The 27352-nt window shown below is 43.3% G+C and overlaps 2 protein-coding genes across 2 annotated transcripts in view; one reads left to right on the forward strand and one right to left on the reverse strand.

Annotated features, from left to right (window-relative positions):
• The first annotated feature begins 1584 nt into the window (after positions 1-1584).
• Positions 1585-19256, forward strand: LOC138960265 (protein disulfide-isomerase-like). Its single transcript, XM_070332084.1, has 11 exons — positions 1585-1815; positions 3851-4051; positions 4634-4767; positions 5638-5775; positions 6293-6397; positions 7835-7954; positions 8604-8804; positions 9355-9475; positions 9810-9988; positions 11300-11386; positions 18576-19256. Exons 1-11 carry the CDS (start codon positions 1671-1673, stop codon positions 18639-18641), a joined length of 1497 nt encoding a protein of 498 aa, XP_070188185.1. The 5' UTR covers positions 1585-1670; the 3' UTR covers positions 18642-19256.
• A 1625-nt stretch (positions 19257-20881) lies between these two features.
• LOC138960264 (FERRY endosomal RAB5 effector complex subunit 3-like) overlaps positions 20882-27352 on the reverse strand; it is a 28112-nt gene continuing 21641 nt past the window's right edge. The window contains exon 13 of the mRNA XM_070332082.1: positions 20882-24473. Within this exon, the coding sequence (XP_070188183.1) occupies positions 24384-24473 (90 nt within the window). The 3' untranslated portion in view covers positions 20882-24383. The remainder of the gene's footprint in view (positions 24474-27352) is intronic.

Genomic DNA, 27352 nt, shown 5'->3' on the forward strand with positions numbered 1-27352 from the left:
TACAATCATGCTGTTTCTCTTGGAAACAAATAAATAATTATGTGATAATATTACATCATTGCTTGATATTCATAATGCATTTTGGAATGTCTTTTTATTTTGTTGGCATGTTAATTATATAAATTGAAATGTAATTAACTTAACTTCTATTTTTTCTTGTTATTAATCGAGTTACCCACAATGGGCGAGGGCCGGATGAAAAAAAGCATGTATACTTTGCTTATTCTGTTACCCTCGACAAATAAATAAAGTTCAAAGTTCAAGTTCTCCATCTCTCTCTCTCTCTCTCTCTCTCTCTCTCTCTCTCTCTCTCTCTCTCTCTCTCTCTCTCTCTCTCTCTCTCTCTCTCTCTCTCTCCTCTGAGTCTCTCTCACTGCACTCTCTCTCTCTCTCTTTCTCTCTCACTCGTCATGCGCGCTCTCTCTTTCTGTCTCTCTCTCAGTCTCACTCACTTCGTGCTGACGTGATCGGCAGTAGCGCATTTGCCTGCCACAAATGATTGTTTCGGCACTCCCTGTCAAGCAGCAGTGTTGCTGAGACGACAATGTGACTGTGAACTTTAGTAAAAAATTAATCTACTTCCTTTTCTTGGACTGTAAGAGCTGACCTACCGGCGGTACAGACGGCATTATGCAAAACCACTAGATCAGTCGTACCCTCAGCTGATAACGGTGTAAATCAGCAATTTGTACATGTTTCTACAACAATTCAGTGATAGAATCAGTATGATTTTTCTAATATATGACATTGACCATACTCACTATCCACCATGGCGAAAGTCATCCAACATTCGCTTTGGCGGTTATAAATAACGTTAATTTGACTGCTCAGTGAAGAACAAATAGTTAACCACAAATTACAAAAACAACCTGAGCTGGTAAATACTGAGGCACCGCCTATAGACAAGTTCACGGTGGAAAAAAACTGATATGCATTGTTTGTTTGTTTGTTTGTCTGTTTTTATGTGTTTATTTGTTTGTCAGCATGTGCGTGGAGGGGGGAGGGCAACAAAAATCACTGATGCGTTCTGAATTAGTGAATGATCGGTGGGTTTTGCTAAACTATTTTTATCTCCTCTTCCCCCCCCCCCCCCCCCCCCCACCCCACCCGGCCCCGCCTCTATAGTCACGCCTCTCTACTGAGTTTATACCCCCCCCCCCCCCCCCGTTAAATTAAACCCTGTGTTTACTCCATCAAATGTCTTACGTCTCTATTTATTTATCTATCTATCACTTATTAGCATTTTAACAAATAGGCCTCTTATATATATTATTTTGTTTACACAGTGAAAAGTCATGAATCCGAATCAGCTGATTCGATCAACTTTACAAAAGCAAGAACAGCTTTCCTCTCTGCTGAGCTATGTTCATGCGGCGGCAGTTTTCGATAGCATCAGTTTTGTTGAACGTGTTGAATGTGAAACCTAATAATTAAGTTTTGAACAAATATATCAAAATCTAGACAGCTTAGTTTTTCATGCGTGTTGGCTTTTGCAAGCAGACGAGCCCCCAGAAAACCATGTGACTTTATTTTGGCCAATCAGCTTTCAACACGCTGGTCGATCCGTGAATATTACACACCGGAACTAGTACCGGTGCCACGTTGAGTGCTGCACTAAATCCCTTTTACTTACGGTCTCTCCCACGAGCTACATCGCATTCTGCTCCACCATGAAGTTGTCTGTTGTTTTAACACTTAGTTTAGTCGCCTTTGCGACTTCTGCAGAGGTAACAGAAGAAGATGGTGTGTACGTCTTGACGACAGGCAATTTTGATGATTTCATCAAGGAAAACCCGTTTGTGCTGGTGGAATTTTGTAAGTATCCGACATCTGCTATATTTTGATATACATGTGTGGAATGAGGGCCCTATTATGGCTGTGCAGTTTGCTTATTGTCATGAGTACATCCTTGTCGAATGAGATGCAGAGTTTTCTTGCTGTTAATTTTTCTGACGGCCACTTTCTTTTTTTGTGATTCGTGCATCTGCTTGTTTAGGCAACTAAAAAAATCGTCTGCAAACGAAGGGCAGGCCGAGTCGAGTTCATCCATTAGCTGTTCACGTAAAACACTCTTGAAGTGTGTCGAATCCGAAGAAGACACCAAGAAGACACTGAGACACTAACTCTGGAGTGCTGCAACTGAAAGCACATAGTTAAATTGTTCCTTACGATACGGCATGTGGGTCCAGCATCAAAGTGTTAGATTTTCATTTCCATATGTCTCAGACATTCTGGGCAGATTAACAGGGCCCTAAGTGAACAACAACTGGACGTTACTTCCTGAACAGTCATGTACTTGATGTTAAGTAAATATATATATATTACATCTAGCAGCTAGTAACTGCATGTTTTTCTTGATTTTGCACAAAAGCACATGTAACTGTAAGAAATGATCACTGTATGGTGTGATATTCCAATCTGTTACATAGTTTTGACTCCAGTTCAGTTGTGCATGACAGCACATTTTGCATGCTTTGTTTACTAGTTGTGCCCAGTGCCATGGTGGAAAGTCAATTTGAATTGTATTTGTAATGCTAAGTACACCCAATTGGAAATGATGATTTTGTCTGCTCTTACTCTTAGTCGTACATGCTGGACTAGCTCTGATAGTTATGCCATCAGTTGTAAGTGGCGTAGTTTTATCGTTCCGTACTTTCATTCCATCCTGCCGAAATATTGAAAAATAAAAATCTAACCTATTTACTGATGTGTCCACTTTCGTTTAAAAGTTCTTTTAGTAGTTTTATCATGTCTGAAGTACAGGTTGTTTGTAACACTGGACATACAGCGCGCTCATCTGTAGCTTTGTGCGTCCGTTGGTAGTGACAAATTATAAAAGCTGTGTGAATCTACCATGTACAATTGTGTTTCCTTCAATATCAGAATAGAGGACTTGACAAACTTACAAGATTTGATGTACATAATATACATGTGACACATACGCATGTGCAGTTTGGACAAGAAATACTTGAACTCACTTATTATCTGTGTACTCTTTTTAACGACTTTATATGGCTTAAACATGAGTCCGTTTTCAAACTGTGTCAAGCAAATGGGAGAAACAGTACAGTCAGGGGCGGATCAGTTCATTTTATGGGGGGGGGGGGGGGGGGTTTCCAAAAGTATATTGTGAAGATATGGGTGTGAAGGCGCGAAGGACGGCGCAAAGCGCATAGCTTGCTTGGGGGGTCCGGGGGCATTTTGAAAAAAAAGGGTGCAAAATGGTGCAATCTGAGGATGATCATTACCAGTTTCAGGCAGCAGATTTTGTCACTGATTAATACCCCAAAAATTGAAACTCAATGTAAAATAAAGAAATGCACCATAAAAATATTTTTATTTTTTGGTTGGGGAGGGGGGGTACCCCCCCCCCCCCCCCCCCTCGTCCGCCCCTGACAGTTGAGTGAATTTTCTTCAGAGAGATGATGACAAAAGTTGCAGAGCTAGTTGGGCATTGAAATAAAAATTGCCTATCCAGGGTCATTTCCTTGATCCTAGTATAATTTGTAGGCTAGTCCAACTGAAACCTGTCTACAACAGCCAACCAAGGGACTGACCATAAGGGGTCGTTATATAGACAGATGGTCGCTATATATATAAATGTGAATTCTATTTATTAAAAAAGAACTCGTTGGGGATCCTATGGAGTGGTGGTTGTGGGCAGAGATGTGGTAACCAGGGTAGGTTCAACTACATGTATTCATATAATTATGTTTGGGGGTTTATCTCATACATGTTAGTATCATAACAATGATTATCAAGTTCCCATCTCTTCACCCCACACAGGCCACAAATTAGTTTGAATCTCACGGAAAGACAGTATTTTTGACAACATGCGTCCACGTTTCAGATGCCCCATGGTGCGGACACTGCAAGGCCTTGACCCCTGAGTACATCAAGGCGGCCAAAACCCTGAAAGAAGATGAATCCACCGTTAAGCTGGCGAAGGTGGACGCCACTGTGGAGGGTGACGTGGCCAGCAAGTTCGGTGTCAGGGGATACCCCACCATCAAGTTCTTCCGTGACGGGGGCGAACCTGTTGACTATGCTGGTGAGTTTTGCATGTGTGATTGTCATTGTGTATAATTTCTATCAATTGTCCTTCGGAAATGGACTGGATTTTCAGGAATGTGTAAATAGGATAGTATGTTTTGGAGATGTCTGGCACTTGCAGACATTGAGTGTAGTTACTGATAATATCTGGCGTTGTATGAGAAAAAGGGGAGGTGGGATTGTTGATGTGAACTTTGAAGCTTGTGACAGTTGTAGCTCAGCTGTGCATTCAGTATGTGAGGTTTGAACAGCCTTATTTAGCATCAGGTTTGTTGTGATTAAGAATTTTTTCATTAATGATATCAATATTATCCAAGTAAAATGAACATTGAAGCCGTTTACTTTAAGTATGCTTATGAAAGGTTGTATGTGCTCTACAAGTGTTTTCATGTTTCAGTAAAACCTGAAAGTGCTTAAATGTTGCATGATGTTTAAACGAGAAAAAAACCGTTTGGAGGACTTCAAAGGATTTGACAGCGCTCAACCAAATTTTCACTTAGCTGTACATTTTTTCTGCTTGTATGATTATGTCCTGTTCAGTGTACAGGTTATAACACAAAAAAACATTGTTTTCTTTCAGCTGGGCGCCAGGCAGCCGACATTGTCAACTGGCTGAAGAAGAAGACTGGACCTCCTGCCCAGGAACTGAAGAGCACAGATGATGCCAAGGCTTTCGTGGAGAAGGAGGATGTCGTTGTCATTGGTTTCTTCAAGGTAAGGGCTTCTGAGGATCTTTGATTCCTGTGACAAGTCAAAATGAAGTCTCCCTTGAGCTGTAGTGCTTTTCTTTTTAGGAATGAAAACCCTCCCAGGTCTTAATTTAGTTTGGTTTGTGGTCCTGCTTGTCTTTAATTTCTGTTTGGGATTATGGAAATTTAGCAGACCTGTGTCACTTGGAGAGAAAAAAAACAATCTCTCATAATAGAATAAACATATTTCTGTGTTTACCTTCTTTCTGTTCTTGTGTGTGTGTGTGTGTGGCAAACAAGATTGTGTGTTTTAGGGAAGGTTTTAATCATGAAAGCAACATATTGAATTAGGTCACAGGAAGTGCTTTAGCCCCCGCGGGTTAGGGGGAAGAATTTACCCGATGCTCCCCAGCATGTCGTAAGAGGCGACTAACGGATTCTGTTTCTCCTTTTACCCTTGTTAAGTGTTTCTTGTATAGAATATAGTCAATTTTTGTAAAGATTTTAGTCAAGCAGTATGTAAGAAATGTTAAGTCCTTTGTACTGGAAACTTGCATTCTCCCAGTTAGGTAATATATTGTACTACGTTGCAAGCCCCTGGAGCAATTTTTTGATTAGTGCTTTTGTGAACAAGAAACAATTAACAAGTGGCTCTATCCCATCTCCCCCCCTTTCCCCGTCGCGATATAACCTTCGTGGTTGAAAACGACGTTAAACACCAAATAAAGAAAGAAAGAAAGGAAGTGCTTTCACTGGAAGACTTTATTATGGCAGAACTGAATACAACTGATTTGTTTCCCCAATTATGGTTACAGGTGCACTTTGTCTGTGTGTCTGTCTCTCAATCAAATGAAACAGGATGGGGGTATTTATTTCTATGTGAACTGCTTTGCAGGACCTGGAAGGTGAGGCTGCTGTTGCCTTCACAAAGGCTGCCGCTGGTATCGACGATATTCCTATTGCCGTCACTTCCGACGATGCTGTCTTCAAGGAGTACAAGATGGACAAGGATGGCATTATTCTTCTCAAGAAGGTAAGAGGCTCTTACAGCATGTGGTGAAACAGAATTGGGGTTCATAGGAGCAAGAAGAGGTGTACTTGGTTTTGTCTGCCTTTTATTCCTTCCAAAATGAATGCAGTCATTGAACATTTGTGATAATGAAAGGTTCAGCAAGGTCCCGTGTGTATGGGTATTGATAGTATACCTGCTTCTTTACGTAGCTGGCTTTCCATATTTTGTGTTTGATGTTTGCTATTATTGGGGGGGTTTCTACAAAGAGAAATTCCCCCAAAACAATATAAATGGTTTGATTGTAACCAGGGCAATCAGTTTTCCACAAATGCCAATTTGCATCAGATTGTGCTGTTTTTAATTTTCAACGTTTCTTCTTGCCCACCTCCCCTATAATTTCAGGGCATTATTGCTTTTCTTCAGTAGGAGCCCTGTAGTTGTTGACTATTTCGCAGGGTGACAAGAATTATAAGTGCATGTTTCACTGTTTTGTTTCAGCTGTATGAACTATATGTGTACATGTACTCTCTTGGTACAGTTTGACGAAGGCCGCAACGACTTTGATGGAGAGTCCACCAGCGAGGCTATCACCAAGTTCGTCAGGGACAACCAGTTGCCTCTGGTGGTCGAGTTCACCCAGGAGGTTAGTTTATAGAATCTGCAGTCTTTTTACATTTAGTCAAGTTTTGACTAAATGTTTTACTTTTAACGTAAAGGGCGAATCGAGACGAGGGTCGTGGTGTATGTGCGTTTGTGTGTGTGTCTGTCTGTGTGTGTGTGTAGAGCGATTCAGACTAAACTACTGGACCGATCTTTATGAAATTTGACATGAGAGTTCCTGGGTATGAAATCCCCGAACGTTTTTTTCATTTTTTTGATAAATGTCTTTGACGGCGTCATATCCGGCTTTTCGTGAAAGTTGAGGCGGCACTGTCACGCCCTCATTTTTCAACCAAATTGGTTGAAATTTTGGTCAGGTAATGTTCGACGAAGCCCGGACTTCGGTATTGCATTTCAGCGTGGTGGCTTAAAAAATAATTAATGACTTTGGTCATTAAAAATCTGAAAATTGTAAAATAAAATGTTTTTTATAAAACGATCCAAATTTACGTTTATCTTATTCTCCATCATTTTCTGATTCCAAAAACATATAAATATGTTATATTTGGATTAAAAACAAGCTCTGAAAATTAAATATATAAAAATTATTATCAAAATTAAATTTTCCAAATCAATTTAAAAACACTTTCATCTTATTCCTTGTCGGTTCCTGATTCCAAAAACATATAGATATGATATGTTTGGATTAAAAACACGCTCAGAAAGTTAAAACGAAGAGAGGTACAGAAAAGCGTGCTATCCTTCCCAGCGCAACTACTACCCCGCTCTTCTTGTCAATTTCACTGCCTATGCCGTGAGCGGTGGACTGACGATGCTATGAGTATACGGTCTTGCTGCGTTGCATTGCGTTCAGTTTCATTCTGTGAGTTCGACAGCTACTTGACTAAATGTTGTATTTTCGCCTTACGCGACTTGTTAGCATCTAGCTTTGTTTTTGTAATTGCCTGTTATTACCTGGAAAAGACTGCGGGAGATATCTTGGTGACAAGGCTGTAGATGTAATACCTTACCAGTCATATTGACAGCTGAAGAAGAAAAAAGAAGTTTTGTTATGCCTGAGCAATGGTGTGTGATACGCAGTGGATGGTATAGGGGAGGTAATTTTGCTTTTTAGTGAAGGTCCATTTAAAAAAGAAGTGGTATGATAGACTTAACTGTTGGAGACTTGTCATTATGACACAGTTTTCAGATCGGTAAATCCTCGTCTCTCGCTGTATATTATCACACATTTTTGCGTTTGATTGTAGGATGCGAGTTGGTTTGTTTTTTGCAACATCATATTTGTATGTTTGGGTTCACATTTCCTTGTTTGTATTTTGAGCTTTTATGCCCCTGATGCGGGTTAGCTGTATCGCTGACACCGGTAGACTTGTAACACATCTAGTAGTGCTGTTTTAATCTTGTTGTGAATTAATGTATAATTTCTGTGAATGACCATGTATGTTTTGCGTGTGTGCAGTCTGCCCAGAAGATCTTTGGCGGTGAGGTGAAGAACCACATTCTGCTGTTCTTGAAAAAGGAGAGTGGTGAGGAAACCATCGACAAATTCAAGGCTGCTGCTGGAGACTTCAAAGGAAAGGTATGAATCTTTTCTAGGTCATTCATTGAACCACACAGGATTTTTCTGCTAAAAGTCTTGATGACTTCACTTGAATTCTAATATATTTTGGCAGTCAAGTATGTGTCTGATTTGTTTATTTACACTATGCGGGCTGTGTTAACAATCCAGTCAAAAATTCCTGCTCATTGGTGTCAATGTTTTGCATGTGAAGAGGATAAAAATAAGACTTAACAGTGCATAAGTATTATGTAAATTGGTGTGAAAAGAACCATTCACTCTGTATCCAAAAAAGGCTGTGAAGAACCCTTCTCAAAATAAGTAGCATGTAATAATGGAGATTGTTTTCATCTCACACTAACTTGGGTTCATCTTGCACTCTCGTCTGTTCAGCTTGAGTTCATCTTGCACTCTCGTCTGTTCAGCTTGGGTTCATCTTGCACTCTCGTCTGTTCAGCTTGGGTTCATCTTGCACTCTCGTCTGTTCAGCTTGGGTTCATCTTGCACTCTCGTCTGTTCAGCTTGGGTTCTCATCTGTTCAGCTTGGGTTCATCTTGCACTCTCGTCTGTTCAGCTTGGGTTCATCTTGCACTCTAGTCTATTCAGCTTGGGTTCATCTTGCAATCGCTTCTGTTCAGCTTGGGTTCATCTTGCACTCTCATCTGTTCAGGTTCTGTTCATCTACCTTGACACCGACAATGAGGAGAACGGCCGCATCACTGAGTTCTTCGGCCTGAAGGAAGAAGAGATCCCCGCTGTGCGTCTGATCCAGCTGACTGAGGATATGGCCAAGTACAAGCCTGAGTCCACCGACCTCGACACTGAGACTATTAGGAAGTTTGTCCAGGACTTCATGGATGGCAAGCTCAAGGTGAGCGAAATTGAAGCTTTTAGTGACTGTTTTGAGGGTGCACATTTAATTTACAACATACAGACATGTGTGCCTCGCACCTACCTCATGTCTGCACACATACAGACTAAAGCACGCTCAGTTGATCAATAAGCAGCTTGTTCCTTATAAAAAAAAAAAAGGATTTGTTTGCAAATGTGTTTCTGGTCAATTGTAGTCAAGTATATTTATAAAAGGGATTGAAAGACGGAGCACTCCGTATGGGCTTGTGTTACAAGATACGAGTAAACTCCATTTACCAATTCTTCATTTTAAGGCTACTTTTGGAAAACGAATGTGAAGTCTGTGTTGCCTAAAAATAAGTTTCAGAATATCTTTATAATTATGTTCTGCTCAGGACCTCAGAGCTTGAATTTGTTTTGAGAACGATAGGATCACTCCAGAAGGTTTCAAATAATCAAAATGTAACGCTCACTGTGGACACCTTTTGTGTGCTGAACTCAGGTTTATATGTCTTATGCCCCCTTTCTTGTGCACTTTATGAATGGATCACGTGTCCTTTTGTTTTCAGGTCCACCTTATGTCCGAGGAGATCGCCGACGATTGGGATGCCAAGCCCGTCAAGATCCTGGTCGGCAAGAACTTCAAGGAGGTTGCTCTTGACAAATCTAAGGCTGTCTTCGTCGAGTTCTGTTAGTATTTTTGTTCCCTTTAACATTCGGGGGGGGGGGGGGGGGGGGGGGGGGGGGGGATTTGTTTTGGATCGCTGTAAGATACAAAGCCTTGGCCTGATTGAACCAGTTTTAACAGTTTGTAAATCTTCTGTGCCTGCTTTGATGATTTCTGCATCACCAGAGCCAACGGTCCCACTTTGAAGATGTAACTCTTTGATCAAAAGCTTTTTTTGCACCGTTTATGTGAGCAATTTAGTTTTCTGTTGGAAGTTCTGTTTTCCTCTCTCTCTCTATCTATCTCTCTCTCTCTCTCTCCACCTGAAATTTGACCAAGACAATTTCCGTTGTGTAGATGCTCCATGGTGCGGACACTGCAAGCAGCTGTCCCCCATCTGGGACGAGCTGGCCGAGAAGTTCGCGGACAAAGACGATATTGTTGTCGCCAAGATGGACTCCACTGCCAACGAGATCGAAGAAGTCAAAGTGCAGAGCTTCCCCACCCTCAAATACTTCCCTAAGGACAGCGATGAGGTCAGTATCTTGTGATAATGTGCTCTACTGTGTTTCCAAGAGGGGCTGGTACCTTGTTTTAAGGCTGTGTTGCCAAACTTTGGTAATAGCTGATCATTTCAGCAGTTTTTACCTTTTTGGGCATAGTGTCAGCAGGCTAGAAACTCTTGGGCAGAATGAAGTGATAAAAATGCCATCTTCAGGGTCATTAAAAGTTCAAAATGTTACAGGTGCATATTTAATTTTCAAGTAACATTCAGTATAGTCTAACATTGTATTGGTTTCCCACTTGTGTGTATTTCTGGTGTTCTGGTGACACTAAGTATACAGCAGTCCCTCTCATGAACGGACACCCTTGGGCCATAGCAAACCTGTCCGTACATTGCAGGTGGCCGGTCATGGGAGGGGTGACCACACCACCCACTCACACACAACATGTTTGAGTCTTTGTTAACCACTTCTTGTGGCTACTAAACGATAACATTCAATTCCTAATATTTTGTTAAACGTTCTGCAAAAAATGATTTGTATGAATGGTGTTGAAAAGAAGAGATAAAATAAATCCTCAAGGCAGTGAACGCACTCACATCATACGAAAGCAGCCACACCAACACAGCACAGAGGCAGGTGTGCAGATGCTTTGTGAGAATAAGCGTTGAAAACCAGTTTGAATAAAAACCAGCAGATAGAGCCGCATGTCATAATCATTCTTCTTGTCTGGCTTTATTGACTGCATGCCGATCTTCTGGCAGTGACTTTACACTCTTCAGTCCACAACACCGCTCTCACTCTCCCTCACTGACTACCCTAAGCCCTGACAACTGATCCTTGGAAATTGTTTGGAAGAGAACACCTCTCTATTTCACTCCAATGCTCTTCCTGCTGACATGCAGTGACACCGGACACCCCACTGAGTTTAGCCAGCTACCCCCCCCCCCCCCCCTCTCTCCCCACCCCCCCCCCCCCCCCCCCCTCTCTCCCTCCCCCCAGCCATGTACTGTTTGGTGCTGTGGCCAGAGAGGTGTCACCGGCTAATCAGAGCAAAACCAGTTGACTGTGTCTAACTTTTGACAAAGCAACACAACTGAAGGGTTCACAGATTAGGTAACCGACTCACTGGTCAAGGCTGCGGGGAAACAATAGTATCTTGTCAATGAAAGAGGTTACACACAGACAAATCCTTTAACTAATAAAAGCAAACAGGTTCTTCCATTGTTTTCAACAAAGAATACTTCTTGAAAACTTTTACTATTAGAACAGCGGACAGCGGCAGGAGTTATAAAAACAAGTTGTGGTGGTGATTTTGCTGATTGTCACAACCACTTTGTGCAGGTCATCGACTACAATGGGGAGAGAACCCTGGAGGCCATGACCAAATTCTTGGAAAGCGGTGGCAAAGAGGGCGCTGGTGCAACTGAGGTAAGAAAGACTTTTATCACTGCCATACCATCAATCATATGTGGAAGCTTTCATGCTCCTGCTATTCTAAATCATGGCTGTAGTGCTTTGATACGTTTCAGTTGTTTATATATTTATTTGAAGAGCAATTGAGCTACATTTGTTCTTGCATAGTGGTATGGTAAAGACAGTAGGTAATTCTATGTCTTTGTCAGGCCTGGGAATGATGCGCCTTTCGTCGTATTTACGACGAAGTCCTTTTCTAATGGTGTGAGAAAAGAGCCTCCGTGTGCCCTTAAAAGTGCTTAAAACGCAACATTTTCCCGTCAGTACGCCCAAACCACTTTTACTCATTCCCAAGCCTGCTTTGTGTTTGCTGTATTTTATGTACAGACCAGACTTCCAGAACACGTAACTACAAAGGTTTCCGAATGTTTATTGCATTGTTCAATCTTAGTTTTCGACCTTTTCACAGGCACATGGAAAGGACTGTTTGTATGCTTCTCTCTTCTGAAGATTACCAAGCTTGTGATACAGAAATATAAATTGTCGTTTTGTTTCATTTCCACAAGAAAATGTTTCTGATATGAAAATGTTTGATGTTCAATCAATCAATATGAGGCTTATATGGCGCGTATTCCGTGGGTACAGTTCTAAGCGCAGGGATTTATTTATTTTTTTTATTTTATTTTATTTTATGCAATTTATATTGCGCACATATTCAAGGCGCAGGGATTTATTTATGCCGTGTGAGATGGAATTTTTTTTACACAATACATCACGCATTCACATCGGCCAGCAGATCGCAGCCATTTCGGCGCATATCCTACTTTTCACGGCCTATTATTCCAAGTCACACGGGTATTTTGGTGGACATTTTTATCTATGCCTATACAATTTTGCCACGAAAGACCCTTTTGTCAATCGTGGGATCTTTAACGTGCACAGTGTACACGAAGGGACCTCGGTTTTTCGTCTCATCCGAAAGACATGTGATTAATGTGGATTTAATCACATATTCTTACTCCAATTCTTATGAATGCATTGACTTTAGTCCCACATGCTAGATGTCGAAAAACCTCTCAAATTACCTGCCCTTAGTAGGGTGGTAACCAAGCTAAAAGCGACGCCATAGCCGTTGCTATGGCCTGACCTTGCTCGGTTACCCATAACACCCTGCGCACCACGTGAGCGCCAGCATCCGTAATGTTCATTCTCGACTTTCGACGACACACGGTGGACGTGTCCGAATTTCGCTCTCACTTTTGGCCTTCACATGCCTGCTCGTCCGTGAGACTAGCCGGTTCTTGGGGGTCTACCTGTCCGTCTACCTTTTGGGTGAGATCTTTCCTTTTTACGTTTGGAATGTAAATGTTGATAGCTTTGTTCTGAACACGCACGCAGATAATTTTTGTTCTGGGTGACTGTTTTCGCCGGTCTTAAAATGGCCGACAACAAAGCTAAACTGAGTGCGAGACTGGAAGGCGACAAGGCTCTTAGCCCAGTTAAGAAAGCTAAAGCTAAGGGTAAAGCCAAGAGCGTTGATTTGCCTATTATGCGGGTAGAAGATCCGGCAAATAGCACTTCGTTTGATGTTCCTATCCCTCCGAGGACGGGTTCCGTTCTCTCACAGCTCGCGTCCCCTGATGGGGGTGAGGAGCCGGGGCCTTCAGCCCTGGGCTCGTTGAAGTCCGAATTGTTTGATTTTATTTCTCAACAGTTTGCGTCTCGCTCTGGGGTCCCTCCTCTGCCTCCGGCGGTAGGGGATCCTTCCTCCCTGGCTCGGCTGGGGTCGTCGTCGTCGTCGACTATGGCGACTCCCGCGGATGGGGGGGGTGGCCGGGCGGCCATTTCTTCTGCGCACTTGCTTGGTGCACCTGACCAGTTCGGGCCTTCCCTCTCTGCCTCTGGTAGTGCTGCGGTTGCGCTCGAACACTCTCTCCGTAAGGAGAGGGGGTCTGCTTCCTCTCTTTCTCTTCCCGCTCAGCTTGCTTTTAGCAACACTGCAGTGGGAAGTCAGCTCTCTCCCCTTGCGGGAGAGGGAGAGAGGGGGCATGGTAAGTCACAGCCTGGGTTTGGTCCCACCTTGTCCCACTGGGGGCAGGGGGCTGTGTCAGCTTCTCACTCTTTCCCACCCACTGGGCGGGACTGGGTGGGGGCTGGTGTAGCGGCTCACCCTTTCTCGCCCGCCGGGCATGATCGGGTGTCCGCTGTTGGACTGGCGTCTCAGTCAGTGCCGCTATTGTCCACTGCTAGCAGCCGCCCCTCTCCCCAGCAGGGGTGGTGGGGTGGTGGGGCAACGGGACTACAGCAGGTTGACGGGTGGGGGCGGCCTTTCACGGTCTCGCCTCTCACTCAGTCTTACCCCTCGCAGGGTTCGCTTGCTGCAGCTACGAGCCAACTCCCACCGCATGCAGCGGGCGGGGTAGCTCAGACTGGCCAGACCGGTTTTGACTGTTGGGGCCAAGCGCCCGGTCAGCGGTCTACCAACAATGGGCCTGGCGCGGCTTTGTCGGGTGGCCCCCTCCCCCCGCCTTCTTGGCGGGCCTCTGTGCCTACTGTCTACCCTTCTACCCCAGTGGGGCAGGGGGGGGGTGGTGGGTGGCAAGCGGGATCGGGTCACGCTTTTGTTGCTCCTGTGTCCCCTCCTGTGTACAGTGATACTGTAGAGGCTGGGGATTCGGATTCTTCTGTGGAAGATGAGGAGTTTGTAGCCTTGCCTTTTGGCTTTAGGCAAGCCATGAGAAGAGCGGCTTGTGTGGCAGCTCGTTACTTTCCGGAGGGGGTGGTGGATTCAGGACAGGATGTCTCTTTTCCACCATCCGCGGCGAATGATTTTCGGCCTTCGCAGGAGAGTTCACAATCGTTTCGTTTTGTGGAATCGCCTGCCGTGGCTTATCACATGTCGCAACTTTTGGCTCGACCGGCCCCTCAGGGCAGCGGTCTGTCGCCAACTCCTTTCCCTTTGTTGCATGCTCATGATACAGCGCCTGCTTCAGCCGATCCATGGCTAGCGTCTAACGCGCAGGCCACTGCTTTTTCGCCGTTAGTGCAGAAAAAGCTGGACTGGAACGTGAAGTCAAGGAACTTTGTTCAGACTTTTGCTTTGCCGAGGGCAACTTTGCCAATTCCGCCGGAGTTGCTTGCCTTGTTGCCAAAGCAACCTTCTGCTAAGGAAGGGGTCTCGTTCTCGGACGCTTCTCTCTCCTCTCTGGAGGAGATTGGGCGTCTTGATCTTGAATTGGCTTCTATGGCAGAGTCTTTGCTCCGAGCTCTTACTCGAGCTGTTGCTGGCTCTTTGGAGCCATTTAGACTCAGGGAAGACGCCTCAGCCAGTGACATCTCCATACTTCTTGCTGCTTTGGGGATGGTGAATTCTGAGAGGATGAGCATTTCAGCGAGGCTGTATGCTCATGCTGTCTTTTCACGGCGTGATTTGCTGCTTTCTCAAGCAGGTTTTTCCCAGCAGTCCACTGTGGACTCGCTTCGTTCCTCGCCTTTTGTTGAGGGCTCTCTCCTGGGTAGAGTAGCCCTGGATGCAAGGCAGCGGGAAGTTCAGGAGGCTAAAGACAGACATCTCGTTGGGATTTCGTTTAAAATCCCAAAGAAATCTCAGTCTTCTTCTAGGCCTTTCTGGAGCAAGAAGCCGCCTAACGCCTCTCGTCCTAAGGAACAGGGAGATAAGGGCGCACCAGCTAAGGGTGCTCCTTATCCTAAGAAACCCTCGTTCGGGAAGGGGAGGGGTGGGGCTCGAAAGCCCTCCCCCCAATGAGGCTCTCCCGATCACATCACCCCTGTTCCCCCCACTTTTGTGGTGGCGGGGGGCCCCACCAGGGCCATTTCCATGTGGCAGGCGTTAGTGCACAGCCAATGGATTTTGCGGGTGGTGCGATCGGGATTCCGGCTGTTGTGGGAGGGGGAAAAGGCTCCCTTGACCAGGGTTCCTCCTCCCTTTCGTTTTCCGGCCAGCCAAGAGGCCAGAGTGGCCATAGAGACGGAGATCAGGTCTCTTTTGGCCAAAGAGGCTATAGAAGAGATTGTGGATCACTCCTCGCCGGGGTTTTACGGACGCCTGTTTGTTGTGCCCAAGGCGTCGGGCCGCTGGAGGCCTGTTCTCGATCTTTCGGTCTTGAACAAGTTTCTTCGGAAGATCAAGTTTCGTATGGAAACACCAGCTTCGGTCAGGGAGGCCCTACGCCGGGGAGATTGGGTGACTTCGGTGGATTTGACGGACGCCTACTTTCATATCCTTATGTATCAAGTGGACAGAAAGTGGCTCCGGTTCCGCTGGGGTCATCGGATCTTTCAATTCAGGGCTCTGCCCTTCGGGCTGTCCCTGGCCCCGTGGGTTTTCACTTTGGTGATCAGGCAGTTGGCCGCGCTGATCAGGCAAAGAGGTATTCGTCTAAGGACGTACCTCGACGACTGGTTGATTCTGAGTCAGAGTCAATCAGTGTGCCACTTGAACACTCAGGTGGTGTTGAACCGGGCTCTGAGCCTGGGGTTCTCTGTGAACCAAGCGAAGTCGGAATTGACTCCCTCGCAGAGGTTTGTTTACCTCGGTATGGCGTTCGACACTGTCGCTTGGACGGTCCGGCCTACGCAGGAGAGGATTCAGAAGCTTCATACTCTCATTTTGGCCGTGGCTGGCAGCCAGCAAGCTTCGGTGAGGGTCCTTACCTCGATTCTGGGCCAAATGGAATCTATGGCAACTCTGGTTCCCTTAGGAAGGGTGTACAAGAGGCCTTTCCAGGCTGCGCTCAGCTCTCTCTGGGAGCCGGCTTCGCAGGATTGGGACAAAATCGTCTCCACGCAGGGATGGTTCAGTCACGCGACTGCTCGGTGGTTGGATCTAGACTGGATCTCTCAGGGGGTCCCCATCTCTCTGCCCCCTCCGGACATACACCTGTTTACAGATGCGTCTATGGCCGGGTGGGGGGCTCACATTGGGGGCCAGGCAGCCTCCGGTCTTTGGACTCAGGCCCAGCGTCTTTGGCATATCAATCGCCTGGAGTTGGAGGCGGTTTCCCTCGGTTTGCTTGCGTTTCTCCCTCTGGTGGGCGGCAGACATGTCCGGTTGCACACGGACAATACCACTGTCGCTGCCTACATCAACAAGCAGGGAGGAGCTCGGTCGTTTTCCCTGTCAGACAGGGCGTGCGAGGTTCTGGTGTGGTGCCACTCGCATCGGATCATGATCTCAGCAGAGTTTCTGCCGGGCAAGCTCAACGCTCTGGCGGATGCGCTCAGCAGGTCCTCTCAGGTGTTGCACACCGAATGGACGATCACTCATGGGGCGCTCCAACGCCTGTGGGCACAGGTGGAGAAGCCCATGATCGATCTATTCGCAACGAGGTTTTCAAAGAGACTTCCCATTTTCGTGTCTCCCTTTCCGGACACGGAAGCTTGGGCGAGCAATGCGTTGGAGATCTCGTGGAGCGGCCTTCAGGCCTACGCTTATCCTCCCTTTCCTCTGCTCAGCAGAGTGGTGAGGAAAGCCGAGCTGGATCGTCCGGAGCTCCTGCTGCTGGTAGCCCCCTGGTGGCCTTCCCAGCAGTGGTTTCCAGATCTGCTGTTGTTGGCAAAAGGAGTTCCGATCCCTCTAAATCTAGTGCGGGGAGAGCTCGTTCAGCCAAGAACAGGCATCCCGCACAGAGACCCGCAGGCCCTGCGCCTACACGTTTGGAGACTGTGAGGTCGGAACTGCGGAAATCTGGCGCTTCAGACTCTACGCTGGATTTGGTTTTTAAGGCGCATAGGTCCTCGACTGCGTCTGTGTATGCTTGCCATTGGGCTGCCTGGGCCAAGTGGTGTAGGGAGGCGGGGGTCAATGCTGTGGCCCCGCGCTCGTTACAGGTGGCAAATCATCTTTCTTTTTTGTCGGCTCAGGGCAGTTCGGCCTCTGCTCTGAGAGTCCGACGTTCTGCTATATCGGCTACTCTGAGACAGATAGGCAGATTGATTAACGTTAACGGAGTGATTGCTAGTGTGATCAAAGGGGTCGCTCTCCAGGAAGCGCAGAGACGGACCTCTGTCCCGGCATGGGATTTATTTTTGGTTTTAGAATATGTGCGTTCTGCGGCGTTTGAGCCTTTGCAGGCTGCTAGCCTGACTGATTTAACACGCAAGACGGTTTTTCTGCTTCTTCTGGCTACTGCTCGGCGAGGCAGTGAGATACATGCCTTGTCGGGTTTGTCGGAAGACATCGCGTTTGAGCGAGATGGTTCAATGTCGCTTCATTTCCGGCCTGGGTTTCTCGCGAAAAATCAAAAGCCAGGCCAATCCCCGCCCGTGGTCCGAGTCCCCCCGCTTGGGACTATTCTAGCTTCGCACGATCCGGACTTAGCTAACTGTCCAGTTAGGGCCTTGAAGTCTTTCTTGGCTCGCACTCAGTTGGTTAGGGCCAAAAGCCAAAAACTTTTGTTCATTTCATTGAACACGAAATATGACAGGGACATATCGAAATTGACCCTTACAAGATGGGTGGCAACCCTCATTAGACGAGCATATGAGTGGTGGCTCTCTCAGGACAGGGGGGGGCGTTCAGTCCTTCCTCTGACATCAGCTCGAGTACATGAGGCCAGAGCCTGGGCGTCCTCTGTGGCCGTCTTACGTTCAGGGCGATTAAGCGATGTCTTGCAGACAGCTTACTGGAAGTCAGACGATGTCTTCATCAGCTTCTACCTTCGTGACATCTCTTGCACGCGACTGGATGGCTCCAGTGCTTTGCCGGCTTTGGTGGCTGCAGGGCAGGTGCTTGCAAGGACATAAGTAAGTTCCCTCCGCCTTTAGGAGGAATCTGCATTCATAAGAATTGGAGTAAGAATATGTGATTAAATCGAAAATTTTTAATTAAATTTTGATTTAATATAATATACTTACCCAATTCTTATAGTTAATACCCTCCCATCCGTCCCCGCTGGATTATGTCCTTGGGGGTTTGTTTGACTAATAGTCTCGAATGAACATTACGGATGCTGGCGCTCACGTGGTGCGCAGGGTGTTATGGGTAACCGAGCAAGGTCAGGCCATAGCAACGGCTATGGCGTCGCTTTTAGCTTGGTTACCACCCTACTAAGGGCAGGTAATTTGAGAGGTTTTTCGACATCTAGCATGTGGGACTAAAGTCAATGCATTCATAAGAATTGGGTAAGTATATTATATTAAATCAAAATTTAATTAAAAATTTTCGAATATTTGGATGTTGCAGGAGGAAGACGTGGATGATGATGATGATGAAGGGGAAGATGAGGATTTGCCAAGAGACGAGCTGTAGTTGCCTTCAATGCCAGTCATTTTCTTCATCACCTTTCTGTGCTTTCTGTTGTCGTTTCATCCTCATCTCTTACCTCATCCAAATCATCCTCATCGTTTTGTCTCTAATTATATTCTCGCCTTTTTTCCTACCTTGTTCCCAACCTGATCCCCCCCTTCATTTTTGTTCTTTTTTTTTAAGATATGAGTGATTGATAGCATGTGTGTGTGTTTGATCATGTGGGAAAAAGTGCAGTGGAAGAATATTGGTAACTGGAGTAACTACTAATTGTGCGGTTGGTGTGGTGACAGTGGTGAGAGTGGTGAGAGAGATACATTGAGGTGCACTGGGTGAATGGGCCCTTTCTTCTGGTCTCCATGTTTATCATGTTATAATTATATTATTAATGTCATATTATTAATTTTTTCGTTATGATGCAGCAATGGTGCATTTTAAGGTTTTTGTTTGTGTTTTCATCAGAAAGTTTTATTTCTGCTGTCATTAGTTTTGTTTTGCGGCCTAGTGAATGTTTTTGGATCTCTCAATAGCATTCAAAAGAAACAGGGTGCGAGTTGCTGATGGTGAAATCATGTGTATTTCAAAGATGTAAAAAAAACATTAAAGAAGAAAAAACAGTGTGAAATGTGTGCATTCTATTGTCTTACTGTTGAATACAAATATTTTTAACAGTATTCAGCTGGTCAGTGCATTAGTTTATTTATATTTTGTCAGCGTTTTCATTCCATAGCACAAGATTTCAAAGGTTGTTGACGTACTCACAATCGGAGCTTCCGTACAGTCATGTAGCTCATGGGAGAGATCAAACAAGTCGCGTAAGGCGAAAATACAATATTTAGTCAAGTAGCTGTCGAACTCACAGAAGGAAACTGAACGCAACGCAACGCAGCAAGACCGTATACTCGTAGCATCGTCACTCCACCGCCCGTGGCAAAGGCAGTGCACGTGGAATTGACAAGAAGAGCGGGGTATTCGTTGCGCTGAGAAGGATAGCACGCTTTTCTGTACCTCTCTTCGTTTTAACTTTCTGAGCGTGTTTTTAATCCAAACATATCATATCTATATATTTTTGGAATCAGGAACCGACAAGGAATAAGATGAAAGTGTTTTTAAATTGATTTCGAAAAAAAAATTTTGATAATAATTTTTATATATTTAATTTTCAGAGCTTGTTTTTAATCCGAATATAACATATTTATATGTTTTTGGAATCAGCAAATGATGGAGAATAAGATAAACGTAAATTTGGATCGTTTTATAAATTTTTATTTTTTTTTACAATTTTCAGATTTTTAATGACCAAAGTCATTAATTAATTTTTAAGCCACCAAGCTGAAATGCAATACCGAACCCCGGGCTTCGTCGAAGAGTACTTGACCAAAATTTCAACCAATTTGGTTGAAAAATGAGGGCGTGACAGTGCCGCCTCAACTTTCACGAAAAGCCGGATATGACGTCATCAAAGACATTTATCAAAAAAATGAAAAAAACGTTCGGGGATTTCATACCCAGGAACTCTCATGTTAAATTTCATAAAGATCGGTCCAGTAGTTTAGTCTGAATCGCTCTACACACACACACACACACACAGACAGACGCACATACACCACGACCCTCGTTTCGATTCCCCCTCGATGTTAAAATATTTAGTCAAGACTTGACTAAATATAAAAAGGGACATTGATATCGGGAACTAGCTGATAGATTAGTTAATTTATCTCTCGGTGGAGTGTGTATCGTGTGTTTGTTGCAAAAAAGTGAGACTTCATATGAAAAAATAAACCGAACCATATACAATGATTGCTGTTATGTTTTTTCATTTTTTTTACCTGTTGGTTTGTGTGTATATATGCATGGGTGAAAGTAGCCCGTCAATTGACTGAAATCCGTCAATCTGAAAATAAGTCTGACGGAAATTCCGTCAATCCGCAATTTTTATTTATTTTTTTTTTTAAATTTTTAAGCGGAACGCGTTTTTGAACTGCTATGCGGTAAACCCCGTAGGTGAGGTTTCTTCGCTTTCGGATTCGCTCTGCATCACGATAAAAAAAAGTTCTTGCGTTTTGGCAGGCATTACGAAGTGGTGACACGATTTCTGCGACAAAGATACCGGTTTTGACGGAAAACGCATGGACAGATCTTATTGATGCTGGTCTAGCCAACAAATGGCGATGGGACTGGTTGGAGTTCATGAAACTAAAACTGTGTGTGATAAGTGTGGTGCTTGAAACTCAAGTGCTTTTCCTTGAGAACTTTGCACTATAAGAGATGCTACTGCTTAGTTGCTACTTTGTGCAGTGCTACATCATGCTGTTTGCATGTGTGACATTCTGTTTCATCATTTATTTCAATGCCTGTCTGGCAATGTTTGCTTCTTATAATTAAATATTCGAACTTTTATTTCAGTTGTTCAGTTGTACAGTTTCTATTTCATTTAGTAATTGGCTGTTGTCAATGTTAATTGTTATCAATTGTGTCGTTGTGTTGGAAGATACAAGTGTGAAAAGATACAAAAGAAAAATGATTACTTCTGTGAATTGTTTTGATTTTGTTTACCCTTTTTACCATATCATTAGAATCTGAAGGTATTTTGTTGACCTGCATGATAGTGACAAAAAGTGTATTTTTTTTGCCAGGAAAGGCCACAAAATCACAATGTATAATGCAACAAGAAGGGCAAAGCCCATACGACTCACATGCTTGACCTTGACCTTTACATGACCTTGACCTTCAGGGTCAAGGTCAAATAACTAAACCTAGTAATGACATCATACACTAAGAACTGCTTTAGACATTTTTCCTACCAAAATACAATGTGACCTTGACCCAAGGTGAAGGTCATCCAAGGTCATGCAACACAAAGCTGTTCATTCAAGACATAGGAAGTACAATGGTGCTTATTGGCTCTTTCTACCATGAGATATGGTCACTTTTAGTGGTTCACTACCTTATTTTGGTCACATTTCATAAGGGTCAAAGTGACCTTGACCTTGATCATATGTGACCAAATGTGTCTCATGATGAAAGCATAACATGTGCCCCACATAATTTTTAAGTTTGAAACAGTTATCTTCCATAGTTCAGGGTCAAGGTCACTTCAAAATATGTATACAATCCAACTTTGAAGAGCTCCTGTGACCTTGACCTTGAAGCAAGGTAAACCAAACTGGTATCAAAAGATGGGGCTTACTTTGCTCTATATATCATATATAGGTGAGGTATTCAATCTCAAAAACTTCAGAGAAAATGGGGAAAATGTGAACAATAGCTGTTTTTTAGGCAACATTTATGGCCCCTGCGACCTTGACCTTGAAGCAAGGTCAAGATGCTATGTATGTTTTTTGGGGCCTTGTCATCATACACCATCTTGCCAAATTTGGTACTGATAGACTGAATAGTGTCCAAGAAATATCCAACGTTAAAGTTTTCCGGACGGACGGACGTCCGGACGGACGGACGGACGGACGGACGACTCGGGTGAGTACATAGACTCACTTTTGCTTCGCATGTGAGTCAAAAATTCGTTTTCGGCCGGGGGGCGTTGCCCCCCTGGACCCCCTAACGGGGCCCTGCCCCGTACCCCGCCAGGGCCTGGGCGGCCCCTGGACCCCTGCCTCAAAAAATTTTCAGTCAATTTGATTTTCATAGGTTTCACCCATGTATATGCGTGAGTATGTATATAACATCCATCCATTTCACCATTATGAAGCACAATCATCCATTTCACCATTATGAAGCACAATCATCCATTTCACCATTATGAAGCACAATCATCCATTTCACCATTATGAAGCACAATCATCCATTTCACCATTATGAAGCACAATCATTCATGCAGAAGGTTGTTTTTCATTTGAGGGGCCTCATCAAATTTACTCAAGATGCCACAGTTTTAATATTGACATCACCATAACATTGCACATAAACATATTGCACATTCGCTGAAGTCTAGGGATACTTGACAGCACCTGTTTCAGCCTCAACATTTATACAACCTTCATTGATACCTAACCCTTTATCCTCCTTTTTGCACTATATACACAATATATCAAAAGAACATAATCACACTTACAGCCTTCAGCTTTGTGCTCAGGTGTCAAATGTCTTTCCAAACTACAATACAGGGTGACCCAAAATAAGTGCAACCCATAAAAGTACTCACAACCGCTACAAATGTGAATGGATTGAGTTTATTTAACACACATCAACGTAAGATGATAACAATTAAGTTCTGAAAGTTGGAGTCATTTCGGTTGGGTGGTCCACGTTAGCGACGTTGAAGGATATGCTCCAAATGTCCACCGCGTTGAATGCGCCGTGCAAAATTGTCCACCACGCGGACACACTCTGCCCCTGGAATCCTCCTGATCTTTGTTGTTATTGCAGCTTTCAAGTCCATGATTGTCTGGGGGTTGTCCTCATAGACGTGGTCTTTCAAATAACCCCACAAATAGAAATCGGGGGGGGGGGGGGGGGGAGGTGTTAAGGTTAGGTGGACAATTTTGCACGGCGCATTCAGGAGTGTCTCCGTCAACCTGGTGGACATTTGGAGCATATCCTTCAACGTCACTAACATGTGGACCACCCAACCGAAATGACTCCAACTTTCAGAACTTATTGTTATCATCTTACGTTGATGTGTGTTAAAAATAAACTCAATCCATTCACATTTGTAGCAGTTGTGAGTACTTTTATGGGTTGCACTCATTTTGGGTCACCCTGGAGATTAAAAACAACAGAGCCAACAAATGTCTTCAAACTACAATAGATCAAAAACAACAAAGCTAACAAATGTCTTCAAACTACAATAGATCAAAAACAACACTTTGAAACAATCTATTGGTTCAACAACACTTTGAAACAATCTATTGGTTCAACAACACTTTGAAACAATCTATTGGTTCAACAACACTTTGAAACAATCTATTGGTTCAACAACACTTTGAAACAATCTATTGGTTCAACAACACTTTAAAACAATCTATTGGTTCAACAACACTTTGAAACAATCTATTGGTTCAACAACACTTTGAAACAATCTATTGGTTCAACAACACTTTGAAACAATCTATTGGTTCAACAACACTTTGAAACAATCTATTGGTTCAACAACACTTTGAAACAATCTATTGGTTCAACAACACTTTGAAACAATCTATTGGTTCAACAACACTTTGAAACAATCTATTGGTTCAACAACACTTTGAAACAATCTATTGGTTCAACAACACTTTGAAACAATCTATTGGTTCAACAACACTTTGAAACAATCTGTTCTTATTTGAAGACCTACAGCACACGGCAACATTTGCGCGGAGAACCGGCGTTTCCATCTGAGTGATCGACAAGAAGAAGATTTGAAGACCTCTTCAAAAACGCGCAGTCTCTCTGAGGTGGTGGCCATCCCATTCAAATTTGCAGTGTGTCATACACAGATCATAATTATGGCTCCTCATTTGCGTCTGACACGAAAATGTCAACACATAACTTTGATCCACGTTCTTTGCCTGGTGGTCAAATTCAGATTTGGGCATTTTCACAGGGTTTCATCCACAAGTACAATATTTCAATTTTGTCAGGACACAATTCCCAAAGTAACATTAAGTACATTAAGTAGCTAAATACTGATGCTGTTCTCCACTATCCACATCCACTACAAATGTTTTTACTTAAAAAAACTCAGCTTGGACATACACAGACACACACATGGAATGAACAAATCCTGTATGAAACGATGGACGGTGCCTACGATGTTTTCACTACCAAGGTATTGGAGAGACGGAAGATGCCTGGTACCATATTGCTGATTTGTGCGAACATTTCCTCGGACAAACCCTGAAACACAGTAAATCCTCATGATAAACCAAGAAATGATACTGAAGTTAAACCTGCCCTAGTGACCAACTTGATTACAACCATCTGCCCATTGCGCCCACCACAAAAGATTCCGAATGAGGTTGTTTTTTTTTATATAATTTACCTTTCCATTAGATTTTCTCTTTCATTTAAAACAAATATCATGAAACTCTTAGCAAACAAATAGGGCACTAACTCAAGCAAAACCTTATCTTACGCCATTCAAACAAATACAAAAAAATGTCTTTCCATTGCGACCACCTGTCAGTAATGACCCCTTTTCTTCTGTCCCTTGGGTGGTGGTCGCAGACAGGTTCCACTGTATGATCATACCATAAATCCTTTTTGACTCACATGCGAAGCAAAAGTGAGTCTATGTACTCACCCGAGTCGTCCGTCCGTCCGTCCGGCCGGCCGGAAAACTTTAACGTTGGATATTTCTTGGACACTATTCAGTCTATCAGTACCAAATTAGGCAAGATGGTGTATGATGACAGGGCCCCAAAAAACATACATAGCATCTTGACCTTGCTTCAAGGTCAAGGTCGCAGGGGCCATAGATGTTGTCTAAAAAACAGCTATTTTTCACATTTTTCCCATTTTCTCTGAAGTTTTTGAGATTCAATACCTCACCTATATATGATATATAGGGCAAAGTAAGCCCCATCTTTTGATACCAGTTTGGTTTACCTTGCTTCAAGGTCAAGGTCACAGGAGCTCTTCAAAGTTGGATTGTATACATATTTTGAAGTGACCTTGACCCTGAACTATGGAAGATAACTGTTTCAAACTTAAAAATTATGTGGGGCACATGTTATGCTTTCATCATGAGACACATTTGGTCACATATGATCAAGTTCAAGGTCACTTTGACCCTTATGAAATGTGACCAAAATAAGGTAGTGAACCACTAAAAGTGACCATATCTCATGATAGAAAGAGCCAATAAGCACCATTGTACTTCCTATGTCTTGAATTAACAGCTTTGTGTTGCATGACCTTGACCTTGGGTCAAGGTCACATGTATTTTGGTAGGAAAAATGTGTAAAGCAGTTCTTAGTGTATGATGTCATTGCTATGTAAAGATCAAGGTCAAGCATGTGAGTCGTATGGGCTTTGCCCTTCTTGTTTACTCATGTAGCAAGAATCGTAACCAAAATAATGAGGCAGAGCACTATTTAAATATCGAAAAACAAAGGGAAGTAAGCGCTATAAATGCATTAGAGTAAGTGAGAGTTATGCGGAACCAGTCTCCTGGCTCCTGAGAGAATAACAAGCATTGAAATGTACAAACGACTTTCATCCTCAAATACTGCCATTTGTTTATCACATACTCCTGAAGCAGTCCAGAAAGAACAGAATAATAGGAATAATACACTTGCCCTCCTGTAACTTTTCACTCATGAACACAATGTGAATAAGACTCCCCTTTCCATTTTTGTTGTTCACAATTAATATTTTGTCTCTCTTAGCATAATTACAAATATAGGGAAGCGTCCAGAGCCAACTCTCTCACATCACAAGTCAATCAAATTGGTTCAGTGTGCAAAAAAAACCCCGCAACGTTAAGTACAGCGCGGATTTGACTTGTCGCACGGTTGTAAGCTAACGAAGTTTGTGGACAGTTTAGGCCCCCCCAAAAAAAATAGTCTGTTTACGGTAACCCGACCGACCCTATTTTTTCGCGCGACCCTAGACTTTTTTTTGGCATTTGGGAAAAAAAAAAAAAAATCTTGTTTTTTTTTGCAAAATAACGTAAAAATATGGTTTTTGGGGAAAAAAAAAAAATCCCGACCTACCGATCCTATTTTTTTGGCCTATGTTACCGTAAACAGACCTTTTTTTTTTTTTTTGGCCTCAACCTGACTTGTAGCTGTAAGAACTATTTATAGCACAGGTCTTATATCAGATGTACTACTGCATCTGAAAAATGTTATGATTTTTTATTTGTATATCTTATAGTGCATGTATGAACCTGGATGGTGGTGTCACAAAGTAGATGTATTGTTGTAAGATAATTGTTCTTTTATTATTATAGTAGAATTCATATTATCATTATTAATGTTGAAATAGTGTATTTTTATTCATAGTTACTATTTAAAAGCGTGGAGAGGACAAATCTCTCAGGTCAACACTATATATTCTGCCATTATTTCAATTATCATTGTTATTAAAAAACAAGTCGCGTAAGGCGAAATTACTACATTTAGTCAAGCTGTGGAACTCACAGAATGAAACTGAACGTAGTCCGCCGCTAGTGCAAAAGGCAGTGAAAGTGACGAGCCTGTTTGGCGCGGCAGCAGTTGCGCTGTGCTTCATAGCACGCTTTACTGTACCTCTCTTCGTTTTAACTTTCTGAGCATGTTTTTAATCCAAACATATCATATCTATATGTTTTTGGAATCAGGAACAGACAAAGAATAAGATGAAATAGTTTTTGAAACGATTTCGGAAATTTAATTTTAATCATAATTTTTATATTTTTAATTTTCAGAGCTTGTTTTTAATCCAAATATAACATATTTATATGTTTTTGGAATCAGAAAATGATGAAGAATAAGATGAACGTAAATTTGGATCGTTTTATAAAAAAATTTATTTTTACAATTTTCAGATTTTTAATGACCAAAGTCATTAATTAATTTTTCAGCCACCAAACTGAAATGCAATACCGAAGTCCGGCCTTCGTCGAAGATTGCTTGGCCAAAATTTCAATCAATTTGATTGAAAAATGAGGGTGTGACAGTGTTGCCTCAACTTTTACAAAAAGCCGGATATGACGTCATCAAAGACATTTATCGAAAAAAAGAAAAAAAACGTCCGGGGATATCATTCCCAGGAACTCTCATGTCAAATTT

This window comes from Littorina saxatilis, linkage group LG2, assembly GCF_037325665.1.
Source record: "Littorina saxatilis isolate snail1 linkage group LG2, US_GU_Lsax_2.0, whole genome shotgun sequence".
Taxonomy (NCBI): domain Eukaryota; kingdom Metazoa; phylum Mollusca; class Gastropoda; order Littorinimorpha; family Littorinidae; genus Littorina; species Littorina saxatilis.

What these genes read in the sequence shown, in the direction of transcription:
- LOC138960265 (XM_070332084.1), top strand. Translation starts at nt 1,671, where the DNA reads ATGAAGTTGTCTGTTGTTTTAACACTTAGTTTAGTCGCCTTTGCGACT. An exon ending in CTGGAGACTTCAAAGGAAAG is followed by an intron (nt 7,955 to 8,603) that starts GTATGAATCTTT and finishes TCATCTGTTCAG; the next exon opens with GTTCTGTTCATCTACCTTGA. An exon ending in AGGGCGCTGGTGCAACTGAG is followed by an intron (nt 11,387 to 18,575) that starts GTAAGAAAGACT and finishes TGGATGTTGCAG; the next exon opens with GAGGAAGACGTGGATGATGA.